The 18,210-nt window shown below is 42.4% G+C and overlaps 1 protein-coding gene across 1 annotated transcript in view; it reads right to left on the bottom strand.

Moving 5' to 3' along the window:
* Window positions 1-15,767, bottom strand: part of RNF10 (ring finger protein 10) — a 37,776-nt gene extending 22,009 nt beyond the window's left edge. The window contains exons 1-2 of the mRNA XM_080649947.1: window positions 15,162-15,767; window positions 4,351-4,547 (exon numbers count right to left, since the gene is read on the bottom strand). Of these exons, the coding sequence (XP_080506073.1) occupies window positions 4,351-4,547; window positions 15,162-15,315 (351 nt within the window). The 5' untranslated portion in view covers window positions 15,316-15,767. The remainder of the gene's footprint in view (window positions 1-4,350; window positions 4,548-15,161) is intronic.
* Window positions 15,768-18,210: the final 2,443 nt, after the last annotated feature.

An 18,210-nucleotide genomic window follows, 5' to 3' on the forward strand; every position in this document is an offset into this window, starting at 1 on the left:
CAGCAGACTCAGAAATAGTTTAGAAAGGGGCAAGAAGCAACATAAGAAATACCACTGCACACAAAGATGGAAGAAATCTGCTCTAAGTCAGCTAGTTCATTTTCTCTCTATTTAATGTCATAAGTAGTTGACCATGTCACTAAATATGACTGTGCATCATTTTAAAGGGCTATCTAATCCCCTAGTGTAGGACACAGATTGCACATAGCTTTTCCACCGTGAAACACAATAATGCAATAGACCTTCATGCACAAATATTTGGGCACCTGCAATTATTTCTTTTGAATGTATAGTAGGAATTACTGAGTCAAAGAAAATACAAACTTAAGGTTTTTGCTGCTTAATCAAATTTGGAGATTAGTTATCAGCATTTGCACATGTAATAAAGAATCTGAAGAGCATAAAAGGGCAAAAGATACCCTGTATTTCAGAGGCATTCTCTGCATATATTCTATGTATACAGAATCATAATATATGACCTTTATGACTAAACTAGAGGCCTGGTGCACGAAATTCGTGCATGGGGTGGGGGGAGGGTTCCCTCAGCCCAGCCTGCATCCTCTGCAACCTGGGATCCCTCTCACAATCCAGGACTGTTGGCTCCCAACCGCTCACCTGCCTGCCTGCCTGATTGCCCCTAACCACTTCTGCCTGCCAGCCTGATCACCCCCTAACCACTCCCCTGTCAGCCTGATTGACGCCTAACTTCCCTCCCCTGCTGGCCTGGTCACCCCTAACTGCCCTCCCCCGCAGGCCTGGTCACCCCCAACTGCCCTCCCCTACCAGCCTGGTCACCCCTAACTGCCCTCCCCTGCAGGCCTGGTTGCCCCTAACTGCCCTCCCCTGCTGGCCTGGTCACCCCTAACTGCCCTCCCTGCAGGCCTAGTCCCTCTCAACTGCCCCCCCCCACAGGCCTGGTCCCCCCCCAACTGCCCTCCCCTGCTGGCCCAGTCACCCCTAACTGCCCTCCCTTGCCAGCCTCATCACCCCCAACTGCCCTCCTGTGCAGGCCTGGTCGTCCCCAACTGCCCTCCCTTGCAGGCCTGGTCCCTCCCAACTGCCCTGATTGCCCACAACTGCCCTCTCCTACTGGCCATTTTGTGGCGGCCATCTTGTGTCCACATGGGGGTGGCCATCTTGTGTGTTGGAATGATGGTCAATTTGCATATTACCTCTTTATTATATAGGATTATATAGGATACAGCAACATACCATACGTTAGACATTGTTCACCTCAGGAAGCCCAAGATTTCCATCATCCCATCTCTCATCCCTTAGATTCTCATTTCCATAGGGCTCCGCTAACTGCTAACCAGGTTTTCTACCTCCAATACCCAAACTTAGATAAGAGCTATGCTCACTCAACAAAATTCCCCATATCTCAACCTCGTATCTTCACCTTGTTATCCTAACTGGCCCACTGTCACTATCCCCAATATAGCCCATCATAATTCCTAATTATCCTTCCAACATGCTGACTTCTCAGTTCCTTAACCTCGTCCTCTCCTCCTATCAGCTTGCCCTCTACCCCTCCCACAGGCATACTATCTAGGGCTGTCTACCATGGATGTGGCTGCTGAGTACTTCAAATGTGATCAGTGCCATGCCATATTGTGAAATAGCATTTTAGCTATATTGGGTTAAATAGCGTTTCTTTACTTTTGTAATGTGGCAACTGGAAAATTTAAATTACACATGTGGCTTGCATTTTATCGGACAGGACTGCTCTACCATCTAGATCATGCTGGTATAAACTACCAGCCTCTTCGACCCTACATCCAACCAGTAATTCATTCCTGTCCCAGCCTGTTCCATTTAGTCCTAAGTCCAACAACTCTTCACCCCCCTGGGATCTTAAAGCTAGTGATCCAACCCCCAAAAACCTTCTTTCCTTATTTGCCTTAGATCCTGTGGTCCAGTGCCTCCTTCTCATCAGTTGCACTCACCCAGCAAAAACCTTCCCGATTAACCCAACTCTCCGCCTATTCCACACCAGCACCAGAGTAGTGACATTAAACACGGCTACAGCACACAAGCACATCACACTGACCAGCCTCACTAAAGCAAATGCTTATGCTGCCTGGCAGTCATACCACAATTATACTTCTGTACTCCAGTAATTCCCCCGTCACCCAAACAATTCTATTCCTATGGCTTCCAAACCTGCTCTCCCTGCTCACTTTATCTATTTCACGCAGACAATAAGAACAATCAGAAAAGAACTCCTGCACCCTCCTACCAGAAGTCTGCCTTCCTCTCTTTACTGTGGATGAACTGGCAAAGCTCCTATCTAAGCCAATTCCTCTACCTGTGCACCAGATCCCAACTCCTCCGGAACTCAAGGACTGTTCCAGCAGTTCTCCCCTCCCCTTCCTGTGCATCAAATTTTCCCTCTCACCAGAACAATACTATTAGCAGCGATATGCTTTAATTTCTCCAACCTTAAAGTCTCTCTTGACCTCACATTCCCCTCAAGCTACTGCCTTACCTCTCTGCTCCCTTCAGAGCAAAGCCACCAGAAAGTACTGTCTGAACCTGCAATGTCTTCTTCCCATATCCCATTCTCCCTAATCAGGTTCTTGTCCTCACCATGCCACCAAAGCAGCTCAAGGCCAACAACCTACCTTCACATTTTCAAATCTAATGGTCAATGTTCAGATTACTCAGCCTATCAGATCACAGAACAAAACTGATCACTTTCTTCTAATGGCTTTCAATTCTCTCCCTCCCTTTTCCCTGGTTCTTTATCTTTCTGACTTAGGGCTCAGTCCTTGAATCCATTCTTTTTGTTTTTTGCAACATTCACTTCCTTTTACCATACTTCTCTTCTAAAACCCCACAATAGCTTCCCGTTTCTCTGAACCAAAGCCAAAGTCCTCAAGGGCCTACATAGTCTGACCCCTCTCTCTCATTATTTGGCTTCATTTCCAACTTCTCCACCCATGGTAGCTACTTGCTTTACCTCAAACACACCAAAAACAGTACCACCTCTGCTCCCTTGCACTAGTTATTACTTCTAAGACACTCTTCCTCAAATTGCTTCATTCAGGGCTCTAATCAAAATTCACCTCCTCAGAGCAGCTTTCCTCAGCCACCTTCTAAAACTGTATTCCTTGTTACTCTCTATCCCTTTACCTCTCGTCTACTTTTATTTTTTAAGTAAAGGCCCAATACACAAAATTCGTGCACTGGTAGGGTCCCTAGTGGCTGTGTACTCTTTCCCTTCCCCTGGCCACCCGCAAGCGCTGGGACCCCCCTCCCTTCTCCCAGCCGGCCTGCCCCCTGGTCGAACTCCTGGAAGAACTCTGGTCAAGGGGACAATTTGCATACTACACTTTTATTATATAGGATTCAATAAGCACTTACTATAAGATTTACTATATAATGATTTATTTAATGTCTCCCAAACTAGAATATAAGCTCCTGAAAGACAACATTCTACTCAATGTTGTATTCCAGACTCCTACGTGGTATGTGGTGCACAGCAGGCAAAGAGTAAATTTCTGTGCATAAATGGAACTCTTCCGCGAGTGCATCCATTAAATCTGTCCTATTCTATAATGGTTGCATTGTATGGAACATTCAAACAGCAAGATAATTTATTTAACCAGTCCCTTGGTGATGACATTTGTTTCCTAAATTTTGCAACTATAAAAAATGTAGCCTAACCGGTTTGGCTCAGTGGATAGAGCGTCGGCCTGCGGACTGAAGGGTCCCAGGTTCGATTCTGGTCAAGGGCATGTACCTTGGTTGTGGGCACATCCCCAGTAGGGGGCGTGCAGGAGGCAGCTGATCGATGTTTCTCTCTCATCGATGTTTCTAACTCTCTATCCCTCTCCCTTCCTCTCTGTAAAAAAACAATAAAATATATATATATAAAAAAAAAAAATGCTGCAGTGAATTCCCTTCCACATAAGTCTTTATGCCCTTACAGAAGGATATCTAGGAAACTCCTAAAATCAGAGTACCTATGACTAAAAATATGGAATTTTTGCTAGACACTACAGGGCAAATGTCATTAATTAATTAATGTCATTTTATCACCTAAAAAAAACCTATAATTCAAGAGTGATAATGACTGTACAAATTAAGGTGCCCCAAATTTGCTATAATTTCTCACATTTCATGATTATGATATATTCTTCCTTCAAGGAAATGTTCATAATCTTCAAGGGAAAAAGGAGGTAAAGTTCCAAACCTAGTTAATCCTCACCTACTCAAGACTGCTTTGGTTAGTTACAATTCCACCTCTTGCTCTACACGCCTGCCCAACTACTTATAAACTGGAGGGGAGGGCGAAGAATCAGACCTCATGCTATTCTCTAGAAAAACATTTTGGAAATCCCATACCTCATCTCGTCTTCCACCATTAAAAGAAGAGCTAAAGAGTTTGCTGCTGCCGCCGCCCTTTTGAGGAGGCATCTTATTAAAAGTTTTGCTTTTCTGTGAATTGGAGCGACGGGACTGGTTGCTAAAATTTTCATTTTTGGGGCAGTAAGGTTCACGTTTTCGATTATAACGCTTGGATCCACTTGAGTTCTTTCCATCTAAAAGCAAGAGACACAAAAGAATTAGTTGAGAAATTATATATATACTTGGCCAATTACTCTTCACCTCCCAACAAAATTGTGTTTAAACAAGGATAAATGGGGGCTCTGTCTATGAAACAGCCACTCTGTCTCATTACTTCACTGATGAACTCTTTCTTTTATATATACACCAAAGGCCCAATGCACGAAATCTGTGCAAGAGTAGGCCTTCCTTCCCCCGGCTGTCAGCACCAGCTTCCCTCTGGCACCCAGGACCCAGGCTTTCCTCCTGCACCCGGGACTGGGCTTCACTCCAGCCGCCAGCAGGCACCCAGCACCTGGGCTTCCCTTTGGCCGCCAGCAGGTCCCCAGGACCTTGGCTTTCCTCACAGCCCCGGCTTCATCCAGAAGGACATCCAGTCTAATTAGCATATTATGCTTTTATTATTATAGACTAGAGGCCCAATGCACGGATTCGTGCACAGGTGGGATCCCTCAGCCTGGCCTGTGGGGATTGGGCCAAAACCGGCTCTCTGACATCCCGAGGGGTCCTGGATTGCAAGAGGGCGGTTCTCGGGTGATGCACCCCAGAATCAGGCTCCCTCCTCTCTGGTTCCAGGTGCATCACTCAAGAACCACAGCTGCCAAATCACCGCAGCTCTGCAGCTCCTGTGTTGAGTGTCTGCCCCCTGGTGCTCATTGCATGTCATAGCTACCAGTCGGATGGTTGCTTAGGCTTTTATATATAGAGATAGTAGCCAGGCTATTTTAAACTTTTTTTTAAATATATTTTGATTTTTTACAGAGAGGAAGAGAGAGGGATAGAGAGTTAGAAACATCGATGAGAGAGAAACATCGATCAAGCTGCTTCCTACTGGAGATGTGCCCACAACCAAGGTACATGCCCTTGACAAGAATCGAACCAGGGACCTTTCAGTCCACAAGCCGACACTCTATCCACTGAGCCAAACCGGTTAGGGCTACTTTAAACTCTTTAAAAAAAAAAAAAGTTAAATGGGCCCTTCCATGAGCTCCAAGAATTCTGGGTTTGGACCAGAGCATTAGTGCTTTGGGTAAGACATCACATAGTAAGGTGTGTTTTTTTGTGTGTTTTTTTTAATGATGAAACTTAAAAGGTCCCTCCCTCAGGATGAATATGATATAGATCAAACCACAGAGGGTCTCCATTTACAGAGCTAACGACTGCTCTTGTAAAAGTCCATTCAGTCCAGGCTGGTGTGGCTTAGTGGTTGAGCATTGACCCATGAACCAGGAGGTCACCAATTGATTACCGGTCAGGACACATGCCTGGGTTTTGAGCTCGATCCCCAATAGTGGGCATGTAGGAAGCAACTGATCAATGACTCTCTTTCATCAATGATGCTTCTATCTCTCTCCTTCTCCCTTCCTCTCCCTGAATAAAACCATTTTTTTTAAAGTACATTCAGACAAACTGATAAGAAAAGGAATAGCCTATCTATATTAGAGAAAAGTACTTTATCTGGAGGGAGGATAGAAGATATTTTCTCCTTAAATTACTACAACATTGCTAGATTCTACACTACAACAGCTTGGCCTAGCTAGCCCCTAAAAGCAAAACAATATATATGTTCTAGAGGTCAAACCGAGCATCTATTAAATTGACAAAAGAGGTTGAAATCGAAGAGCATATTAGATCAATATGAGTTATACCCTTTTATAAAATATTTATAGCTTTTTTTCTCCAATTATAAGAAAACTGTTCAATTTTGAAATCCAAAAGAATAATTTACATTTGGCAGTACTCACAGAATGCTAATCTATCAACAGTGTTTAATTTTCCTTTTACTCTCCAATTTATCCACATGCCACACATTTTCCACAAAATGACAGATATACAAGATATGCTGTCTTCTACCTATTAATCCATAAGCATGTTCATGCTTCCATACTCTTCAAAAGCATGATGTATGGCTGCATTATTGCATACCATTTATTTATAGGATATAACCAATCCCTCATTGCTGAATATTTAGGTGGCTTCTCATTTTTTTGCTAGTGTAATATAGTATTGGGAGCCACTTAATACAGAGGCCTGGGTGTATGATTACTTCAAATTCTCAGAGTGGAATGAGCAGATCAAGTATAATCATTAAAGCCTTTTTACACATTCACAAGTTGATTTCTAGAACCATTATAACAATTTACTTATATTCTAACGATACTGTAAGAATGTCTAATTCACTATATTCTTGATAATACTGGGTTGAATAAACTTTGTTAAACTGAATGGTCAAAATAACTTGTTTTAAATTTGAATTTCTCTGATTAGCAACACTTTTTCAGTCTGTTGACCATTTGCAGTTTGTGTGAAGAGTTTGTTTGTATTCTCTGCCCCATTTTTTTCTACTGGGGAGCTGAACTGCATAGATTATTTGTCCCAAATTAACAAAGAACCCTCACCAGATATATTTAACATGTGCCAAAGTTTACCAACTTTGAAAAAAAAAGGGGGGGAACGCAAAATATAACCTATCTAGACAACCATTCACAACTAAATAACTAAAGGTGATAGAGGTCTCCAAATTAGTCTTTGGACACCAAAAGACTAATTTATTAGCATTCTTGTCCTTTTGCTCATTCCATGTTGTCTTATTTCAACATGGAAATCTGACCAAATCAAGTCTGCACACTAATTTCATAACTTTAAAAGCAAAAACTTAAGAATGGAAGTTGAGGGCCTTTTAATGAAGAAATCCATTAGGCTTCCCTCAAACTAGAAGGGAGTGGTGGTTTACAAAGTCAACAAGATTCTGCATGAGCCTCAGAAACTATAAAGTTTTCCCCAAAAAATATATGGCTTAATCCTGTTTATGTTTAAAATATGTAAGTAATAGAAATGTGTCTGGAAAGGCAACACAGCAGGCTGTTAATGACAGTTATCTTTGGAAAACGGAACTATCCACTTTTACCAGTTCACAGGAATCATCCAGATGAACTTTTAAGGGATTCCTGTGCCCAGACCTCACCCTCTAAGAGTCTGACTTCAGTATACGGAATTATTGTTCTGTATACTTATTATTTGGGTAATTTTAAAAACTACTAAGTACCTAGGAAAAAGTATTTCTAGACAAGATAATCAAATTATTTTACAGCAGACTAAATAAATACAAGGTGAAGCATATCTTCAGAGAAAAGGAAACGACACTCCAAATTTTGATAGCAATCATCTCACACTCTGTCAATAACATGGGCTAAATGAAGGGTATGCCATCCTCTCTATACCTAACCAAACTACAACTTAGAAGACAAGCTAATAGTCATGTGAGGTGGCCAAAATGCAAACAGAAAGCAGATGGTCACAGAAACACTGCCAGGTTCACTCCTACCAGTTACCTTTAAATCTCAGTTAGGGAAAATAACCAGAGTTTAATCTGAAGTTAGAATTTTGCATTCATTGGTTGATTCTTGCATGTGCCCTGACCAGGGGATCCAATGCTCAAACTTGGCATATCACATAACACTCTAACCAACTAAACCAGTGGTCGGCAAACTCATTAGTCAACAGAGCCAAATATCAACAGTACAACGATTGAAATATCTTTTGAGAGCCAAATTTTTTAAACTTAAACTTCTTCTAACGCCACTTCTTCAAAATAGACTCGCCCAGGCCGTGGTATTTTGTGGAAGAGCCACACTCAAGGGGCCAAAGAGCCGCATGTGGCTCGCGAGCCGCAGTTTGCCGACCACTGAACTATAAACTATTCAGCCAGGGCTGAAGTTAGAATTACTGAAACACTTTTACCAACTTCTTCAGTTAGCAACCGTTATTGACAAACAAAGCATCAATGGTAACAATGAGAAAGTGAGGCTTCAGATCTCATACAAATTTTGCCTTGCCTTTCAATGGTAAGATATGTACACATATAATACCTTAATAAAAATTTGAAAAAAAAAAAAAAAAAAAAATTTTGCCTTGCCTTTAACCCATGCAGTTATCCCTCAGCCTGGCCTGCGGAAATCCAACATCCCCTGAGGGGTCCCAGATTGTGAGAAGGCAGTTCTTGGGTGACACACCCCGGAATTCGGCTCCCTCCTCTCTGGTTCCAGGTGCATCACCCAAGATCACCACATCTCGGCAGCTCCTACGTTGAGCATCTGCCCCGATGGTCAATGCGCATCATAGCTACTGGCCAGGTGGTCGACGGTCGCTTAGCCTTTTATATATATAGGCTGCAAAAACATAGAAAATTCAGAGGGAGCCCTAACTGGTTTGGCTCAGTGGATAGAGCGTTCGCCTGCGGACTGAAGGGTCTCAGGTTCAATTCTGGTCAAGGGCATGTACCTTGGTTGTGGGCACATCCCCAGTGGGAGGTGTGCAGGAGGCAGCTGATCGATGTTTCTCTCTCATCGATGTTTCTAACTCTCTATCTCTCTCCCTTCCTCTCTGTGAAATATCAATAAAATATATTTAAAAAAAAAAAAGAAAAAGAAAAAGAAAATTCAGAGGGATACAGAACTCCAGCTAACATTACCATGAGATCTTCTGAAGAGAAGAAAACACTAGTATTCCCCAAACCTCATTACCCAAGACTATTTCAGATGATCCTATATTTGACCCTGATGCTTTCTAGACAAGCAGTTTGCATAGATTCAGGCAAAGCCAGGTTCTATATTTTGAGGGCTCAAGAAAGTAAGCTGGAACTCAGCAAGAGGTTGTTTTCATCTTAGTCACTTATTACCACACTGGCAAGGAAACAGTTTCATAATGCTTGCAGAACTGCTCTCTGAAGGAAAGAGAAGTGCTATTTCTAAAACAGATTACAACAACTGACCACATATGGATTTATGATTTTAGCTGCTAAAATCAACTCCTTCATCTTCTCTCCCAGTTACCTAAAGGTATGAAGTCAGACATCTAAAGTGAGTTTTCTCTTATCTCTACTCCCAGGCAACAGGCAGCTAAAGATTGAAGGTGCAGTCAGGCCAGGGACCCAGAGATAAAATTCAGAGCACTGTTTGTGAAATGTTTTATATACAACTTGCCAGGATGCCTGGGATCCAGAGATAAAATTCAGAGTACTGTTTGTGAAATGTTTTATATAAAACTTGCCAGGATATGCATGTGAATAACTTAGGGGTAAAATTTGTCATCCTCTCATAGGAGATAGCAATAAGATGATCTGATTTAAATTTTGGAAATCAGACAAAAATGTTAAGTTCCTGGGAGAAACATATTCTCTGTTGAAAATTTTAAATTTTGAATCGGAGGTTCTAAATCCTGGCTGCACCAACAAAATCACTTTCAGAGACTTTTGAAGCTATGGATGTTGGGGCCCAAGGGCCCAACCCACACTGAAAGAATCACTAGGGAAGGGCCTCATACACCCGTTTTTATAAAAGGTCTTCAGGAAATTCTAATGCATAGCCAGAGCTGAGAACTAACTGCCAAAAACTACTGTAAAGACACATTCCAAAAGGGCCAAGACCACTAATTAAATGGCTTAAATCCAGAAATCAGGATCCCAGAATCAACAAGAGATTTGAGAACTTATTCCAGTGTCTCAGTTATTCCACATTTCCCTAATAGAAAATTCTCTAGCAAGTAACAGTAAGCATATCTCAGTCTCTTTCCCCCATTCCAAAATAATGGCCATAAATTTTCCATTAAATAATTTGGCATCATCAACATTTCTAGCTCTAGTGCTGACAAGTGGCACAGCCTAGAGGTCAGATCAGCCAGGAAGTTTCTGCTGCTGATTCATGCTGTAAACACAAGCAAGTCGCTTACCCATCGTCCAGAGTGGTTGACAAGCACCTCCGGAGAGGCAATATGTGGCTTTACTACAGAATCAACTGACAACAAATTGAATCCAGCTCAAATTACTAATTTTGACTGAAAGGAAGAGAGAGGTAATATCAGGAATGGTGTATGTACCAGTAAGTTGCCTGATTGCTAAGTGAATTTATACAAAGTGTATTTATAAATATTATCTAGGACTTCTTAAGAATTCACTTGGACAAATCACTCTAAGCCCTCTAAGCCTCGGTTTTCTTGTCTGTAAAATAGGGCGAATCCTCTACCCTCCCTCCTCACAGGGTCATGAGGATTAAGAGAAAACTTCTGGCCCAGTTGGTGTGGCTCAGTGGTTAAGCATTGACCTATGAACCAAGTCATGGTGGTTTGATTCCCAGTCAGGGCACATGGCAGAGGTTGTGGGCCCAATCCCCGATGTGGGGGCATGCAAGAGGCAGCCAATCGATGATACTCTCTCATCATTAATCTCTCTCTTTCTCTCTCTCACCGCCCCCCCTTCCTCTCTCAAAAATCGATAAAATATATTTTTTAAAAAAGGAGAAAACTTCTGTGAAATGCCTACCACAGTGCTTGGCACAAGGTTGCTATTATTATTTGAAGGCTTATTATTAATAAATCTAAATCATTCCAGTCAAGAGTACCCACTAAACAAAGCCATATAAACCAAGGACTCCAGCCAACAGGCCCAGAAATTCTTATAACTTCTCTGGCTGGTGTTTATTGAAGGCTTCAAGTCACCTCAATTTTCAAAGCCATCAAAACCTCCAGGTCCATTGGCAACTCAGAGGCATTCTTCAAGGCAGATTAACCACTAGTAACCTGGCTTCTGTTACTGGAATAAGAGGAAGAGTGCAGGACAGTGCTTCATATCACCAACCTCAAAATAACTGCTTCATAATGCCTGACCTTCCCTTAACCTCCACTGCAGTACTATTCCTTGCCCAGGGAGATGGGGCAAGAGCCCAGTTCCGGGCTAGGGTCCACTGTTTGCCCATAAACTGCCTAGCCTCTCTTTACTTTGCTTTTTCTAAATTACTTTCCCCAAACCTCTGAGATTCCTTGGATATTCACCATTAAACATTCTTAGAACTGCATCTTAATCCTACCAGAACACAGCTGTTGGAATATATCCAAGAAAGGGAATGTTATGTAAAATATTTGAAGCAATTAGCCAACACAAAGAAACTGTGGTATGCCACTCCAACCAGAAAGATCAAATAATTCTTGGTGGCAAGTTTACCTATTTCCTGTGTGCATGAAGGGCAAACTTAAGCCAGCCCCAGGAACAAAGACTCAAGTATATTAATCATGTATCTTGGAAGCAAATGCCCATTTATGACACACACGTTTTAGGGAATAGAAATCAGAGGTTATTTCTTCACATGAGGTAGGGAAAGGAGAAAGGAAAATAAAATATTTATAAATTGACAAACTTATTTTTTTTAATATATTTTATTGATTTTTTTACAGAGAGGAAGGGAGAGGGATGGAGAGTTAGAAACATCAATGAGAGAGAAACATCCATCAGCTGCCTCCTGCACACTCCCTACTGGGTATATGCCCACAACCAAGGTACATGCCCTTGACTGGAATTGAACCTGGGACCCTTGAGTCCACAGGCCGATGCTCTATCCACTGAGCCAAACCAGTTAGGGTGACAAACTTATTTTTTAATATATTTTTATTGATTTCAGAGAGGAAGGGAGAGGGAGAGACAGAAACATTAATGATGAGAGAGAATCATTTATCAGCTGCCTCCTGCATGCCCCACATTGGGGATTGAGCCCACAACCCGGGCATATGCCCTGAGCGGAAAGTGAACCTGTGACTTACTGGTTCATAGGTCGATGCTCAACCACTGAGCCACAGTGGCTGTGCTAGAAATTGAAAAACTCTTAAAAAAAATAAGGCAAGTTATGTCTTTTCAACTTACCCTTCCAGTTCTTCAACTCAGCACTCTGAAACTCAACAGGTTCTTTCAACTATTTCCAGCAGCATCAAGTACATCAAAAGTCGAGTCAGCTTTTCTGAAACTTGTGTATGGAATTATGCTGAATGTGAGGCTACCTTTTGTTCCAGCAACCATCCAGAAGTCACTGTAGAAAAGGTCCTAAATGCTATCTGTTGCGGCAGCACTGGTCTTAGCTTCATGTTCTGAAGGCAGCATATGCTACCCTTCACTTCAACCTTAAAAATTTATTCCTAAATGCAGGCAATGTGGGTTATGGATGAAGAACTGTGTATTTAGCTACAAATCTTCCTTTTTGCTAAAGGAAAATACATAGCAGCAGTCAGAAAAGTAGGCACTGGTAAAGGCAACTATAGCCAAGCTTTCAACAATTAAACAAAAACTAATGATACCAGAGGGCATACTGTGTATTTCATATAACCTACGAAAGTCTTTTACATGAGTTTTTACTTTCTTTCTCAGAAGCTTTCAATTAGGAAGATAAACAATGCCCTGGCTGGTTTGGCTCAGTGGATAGAGTGTCGACCTGCCAACTAAAGGGTCCCGGGTTCGATTTCGGTAAAGGGCACATGCCTGGGTTTCGGGCTCCATCCCCAGTGGTGGGCTTGCAGAAGGCAGCCAATCAATGATTCTCTCTCATCACTGATGTTTCTATCTCTCTCTCCCTCTCCCTTCCTCTCTGAAATCAATAAAAATATATTTTTTTTAAAAAGATGAACAAGTATTTTAAGAGTGCTTTATAGTATTTGTTTAAAAAAAAAAGAAATCTGCCGAAACCGGTTTGGCTCAGCGGATAGAGCGTCGGCCTGCGGACTGAAGGGTCCCGGGTTTGATTCTGGTCAAGGGCATGTACCTTGGTTGCGGGCACATCTCCAGTGGGAGGTGTGCAGGAGGCAGCTGATCGATGTTTCTCTCTCATCGATGTTTCTAACTTTCTATCCCTCTCCCTTCCTCTCTGTAGAAAATCAATAAAATATATTTTTTTAAAAAAATAAAAAATAAAAATAAAAATAAAAGAAATCACTTTAGTAAAAATGAACCCAACAATTAATATTTATTCTATACAAGTCTGAAAAGTTGCTGACAAATATTTGCTTTGGTCACACTACAACAGAATTCTATATGATCCTGGGGCCTAATCGGCATTAGTTCTACTAATCAACATATTCAAAGTCAGAAACAATATGAGTAAAATGCCTTAAATACCTCAGTTTAACTGTTTTATTTTGTTTGGGTTGTTGCAAACTTTCACCTACTGCCTCACTAAAGAATAAACATTAAGGTATTTATTACTGCTGTCTCACTTATGTTAATGGCTTGAAAAGGAGCCCCCGAAAAATTAGTTGAGAATTCAGATAGCTAGAGAATCAAAATCTTTAACTTTATATCTGGGAATAGTGTGCAAAAGTAAAGTCATCACCTACACTGAGAAATATTCAGACCACTCTAAACCAGTTCCCAACACTGGCCAGAACTGACAACCCTCTCTCTCTAAAGAGATCTGTGATAAAGCCATGCAGGTGCAAAACCCCAATATTAATCTACATAATACTACCTGACGTGGCCTGAGAGTCTCTCTAATCCCTGATCAGATATTTAAAGCATATTCATCATTTTGTCAACTGGATTCCCCCTGCGTCCCCTAAGCAGTCCTAGAAGCCCTCAGAACCCCAGGTAAGCAAGTTTACTATATCCAGCAGGTAAACTCAACTCAAGTCAACCTTACAGTTGTTTTTCCTTTTAGGGTCAGCCTTACAGTTTTTTAATATTGAAAAGTTGTAAACAACTGCACTCAAAATGTTTCGCTCTCTGACACATTTTCCCACTGACAACATCTTCCTATCACTAATATAATCACAATACAAAAGAGCAGAGATTACAACTCCAGACCTGCCAACTCCTAACTAAACTCTGGCCTCTCAACTTTTTCCTTCTTTAGATGAAAATTCCACCTTGTTGGACCGGTTAGTGACTGGAGTCTCCACACAGAGGTAAAAGCCTAGCCCAGTACCTGGTAAGCTCTAGATAAATGGTAACTATTATCACCATGGTCATAATTTAGTATTGAGAGGCACGACTACAGAAATGACAGAATCTTCCCTGTAAAAGAACACAACTAGAGCCTAATGAAGGGAAATAAGCATGATGTGTATTTGGTGCATAACAGCTGCCACGTACTTTCCTAAACCCTTGGTTCATTTGTTTTCTAAGTTAATTTATTTAATTCTCATCATCTCCATCTTTACCGGCAAGGAAAGTCAGACACTCACTCCACTCACTCAAGGTCCAGCAAACCTAAAAAGACTGAACCCAGAGCCTGTGCTCTTAAACACTGCTCCACACAAAACAAAGCCTTTCACGGACAAGTCCTCCTCCACAGAGAGGGGTGGCTCTGGAGCCAGGTTACTAAACCTAAGATTTGAGTTTGAAAAGTCTTTGGGCCCCACCCTCTCCTGTTTAAATTTGAACACTATCCAAAGCTAATTCAACATTAAAGAGTAGAACAACTTCGTGTTTTTAAGAGCGTGAACTGATGAGTCAGACAACTAGGTATTAAGGCCTGCTGTGAGGCACAGACTAGCGAGGCGACCTTAGCTTTCCTGACCTCAGTTTCCTCATCTGCAAAATGGGAATAAGAACAGCACCTACTTCACGAGCTGTTTCGAGTCTTAATGCCAGAATTCACGTAAAGCACGCAGTTCTGGGCTCATTAAGAGTTCATTGTAAGTAATGGAAACCCGGGAAGTGAAGTGGGGGGAGGTAGGATTTAGGAACCATAGAAAGCCGTGCTTGTCCCTGGGTGTGACCAGGTGACCAGAGAGCGAGGATCCGCCCCGCGCCCACCGCCACGGTAGCCCGCGCTTACCGCTCTTGGGTTTAGACTCGCCGGCCGACCCCGCGGACGCGGAGCGGGGCGGCTGTTGCCCTTTGCTGCTGCCCGAAGAGGCGGAGCTGCTGGGGCCGCTGTTCTTGTCCATGTCGGAGGCGGTGGCGGCGGCGTTGGGGGAGCACTGCGGCATCAACGGGGGCCTCGGCGGCGGCGGCGGTCGGAGCGGAGCGGGCGCGGCAGGGACCCAGGCTCATGGCGTTCGGGGCCGGCGGGGGTCGGCGGCGGCAGCGGTTCTCGGCCTTCATGGCGACATTTTTCCCTGTTTCCTTACTCGGCTTCTCAAATTGGGAGAAGCGGCGGGCGGGGCTGTGGAGCCCGGCGGCGGCAGTGACCGAGACGGCGGAGGAGGCCGGGGCTCGGAGGTCCGGGCCGGGCCTGGCGGGGCGGTGGCTGCGGGGAACAGGGAGGCGAGGGAGGGTGCGCAAGCCCCGCCGGCCGGCCGGATACGCTCTCCCGCCGCGGGGCAGGGGAGAGGGCTGGCTGTCTTGGTGTCGGGGACCGGTGTCTCCGACACAGCGACCGACACTCGCCCCTGGGCCGCGGCCGAGCTGCTCCTGGAATGGCGACGAGTCGCCAAACAGCATCTCGAAGAACCCGGATGGAGTATATATAGTGGAGATGTGGAATGGTGCACTCTGGGAAATGCAGTTTTCAGCCTTCATCCGGGTCCAATTATTTCCACCTCCGCTCGCACAGTTGAGAGCATACAGGATGATGGAATTTGTAGTCCAGTTTTTAGTATTAGCCCGCTAATAATGTTGCATTACTAGTTTATAATAATATACACTACTACTTATAACCCACCCAAACATTGGAATACCTGTGTAATTCCTTTACTGATTTATTAATTTATACTTATACTAGAATTAATATCAATTTATTCATGGCTTATCCTAGCTCTTAGTAATAACCATAATAGCAACAATAATGGCAAAATCTTACATTTAATATAACTTTACAGCACTTCCTCATGTAAACTTTATTTCATTGTTAATAAGTCATTTATTAATGTAATTCATTGTTAACATTTCATTTCATTAATAATAGTCGTCATTCAGTGCAATGCTGTGCAGTTTATATAGATTATCACACTCCTCACAATAACTCAAATTTAAAGATGTGGGACTGGGTTAAAAAAGCTTAGATCAATGCCCGGCCCATGTTGTCCAGTGGTTGAGAGTTGACCTATGAACCAGAAGGTCATGATTTGATTCCTGGTCAAGGCACATGCCTGGGATTTCGGGCTTGATCCCCAGGGTGGGTGTGCAGAAGGTAGCAGATCAGTCATTCTCTCTCATCATTGATGTTTCTATCTGTCTTCCCCTCTCCTTTCCTCTCTGAAATCAATAAAAATATATTTAAAAATAAAAAATAGTTTAGTGGGAAACATGTTGTCTTTATTGCTCAGAGTTGCCTATGTTAACTTGAAAAGGCCTGCAAAAATAAGCAAAAGCATCCCATCCCAGGAGTTCCACAAGAATCCTGGTGAAACTGGATGGCAGCCAGCTCATAAAAATTCATTTGGATAAAGTACTACAGAACAATATGGAAGACGAGATCGAAACTTTTTTCTGGTGTCTATAAGAAGCTCACAGACAAGGATGTTAATTTTGAATTCCCAGAGTTCCAGTTGGAAACAAAAATGACTAAATACAATATCATTCACATGAAGGAAAAAAAAAGAAAAAAGAAACTACAATGGAAGATTGCGATAAGGGCTATAATAAAGTTAACACCAAATGCTGACCAGGGCAGAAGCTCCAAGGAGAGAAGTACAAACAGTTGCGAGGAATAAAAGAGGACTTCCCAGAGGTGGTGTCACTTGAGCTGAGTATAGAAGGTTGAGTGGAATTTCAGCTGTCAAATATGAACAAATAAATAGGTAGACAAAATCCTCAGATTCCTGTAATTGGGCCTTTTTTGCCTTCTTATTAATCATCACATTATACAAAACATTAATAAGTATATATAAGCCAATCACTTTCTTAAAATTATCAGTTTTAACTGGAACAAAGAAAAGTAGATACTAATCTTATGTATTTTTTTATATTTTTATTGATTTCAGAGAGGAAGGGAGAGGGAGAGAGAGATAGAAACATCAATATGAGAGAGAATCACTGACTGGACGTCTCCTGCATGCCCCCCACTGGGGATCAAGCCCACAACCCAGGCATGTGCCCTTGACTGGAATCAAACCTGGGACCTTTCAAGTCCGCAGGCGGATGCTCCATCCACTGAGCCAAACCGGTCAGGGCTAATCTTATATTTTTAAATTTCCTTAATATGCCCTCCACCAGTCCTTATCTTGGTTCACCTTTTCCACTTTTTTTGCCCCCAGAGATCATATTGAAATGAGAGAATACCTACATAATGTTGGTCTGGAAACTTAGTTTGATATTTAGAAGAAACATCCTCAAATCCTGAGGTCCATTTTCATGCATGACTAGATTTGGAAGATATACTAAGATTCCTTGATGAATTTTTATATTTCCTTTAACAAGGATATGAGAACTCTGATTACATGGATGAATCATTCCATCTATCACACATAAAGATAAAAGAGAAAGGACGAGAAATCCCAGTGCAGTTCTTCCAAAACAAAGTGGTGGTGTCCATCTGTCAGGCTACATTACACCAGAAAAAAAAATTTTCATTTCCAAAATAGTTTTGTAGGGTCCTTGTGAAATATTTGCAGAAACATGCACTTAAAAAGAGAATCAAACCGCCCCCATCTTCTTTTGGGCAAGATGGACTCTACCCTTTCCATAAAAAGAAAAGAATGGGAAAATCTGGGTGTGAAGTAAATACCTATGCTATGCCAGCTGGAGCTAGAAATGTAGCTGTGCCCCAGCAGGAGAGGAAGTGTGAATGGTGATTTGTTCTGACTTGCTAAATAGATACCAGAGCTATCATTCCCATTTCTTTCCAATGTTTACTTTTCAGCGTAGTCTAGCATATGTTTCTCAAGAATGGTCTGTGAATTCCTTGCGTCAGAATCACGTGAAAAGTTTGGCCAAGTAAAGAT

The sequence above is a fragment of the Plecotus auritus genome, assembly GCF_963455305.1.
Source record: "Plecotus auritus genome assembly, chromosome: 13".
Lineage (NCBI taxonomy): Eukaryota > Metazoa > Chordata > Mammalia > Chiroptera > Vespertilionidae > Plecotus > Plecotus auritus.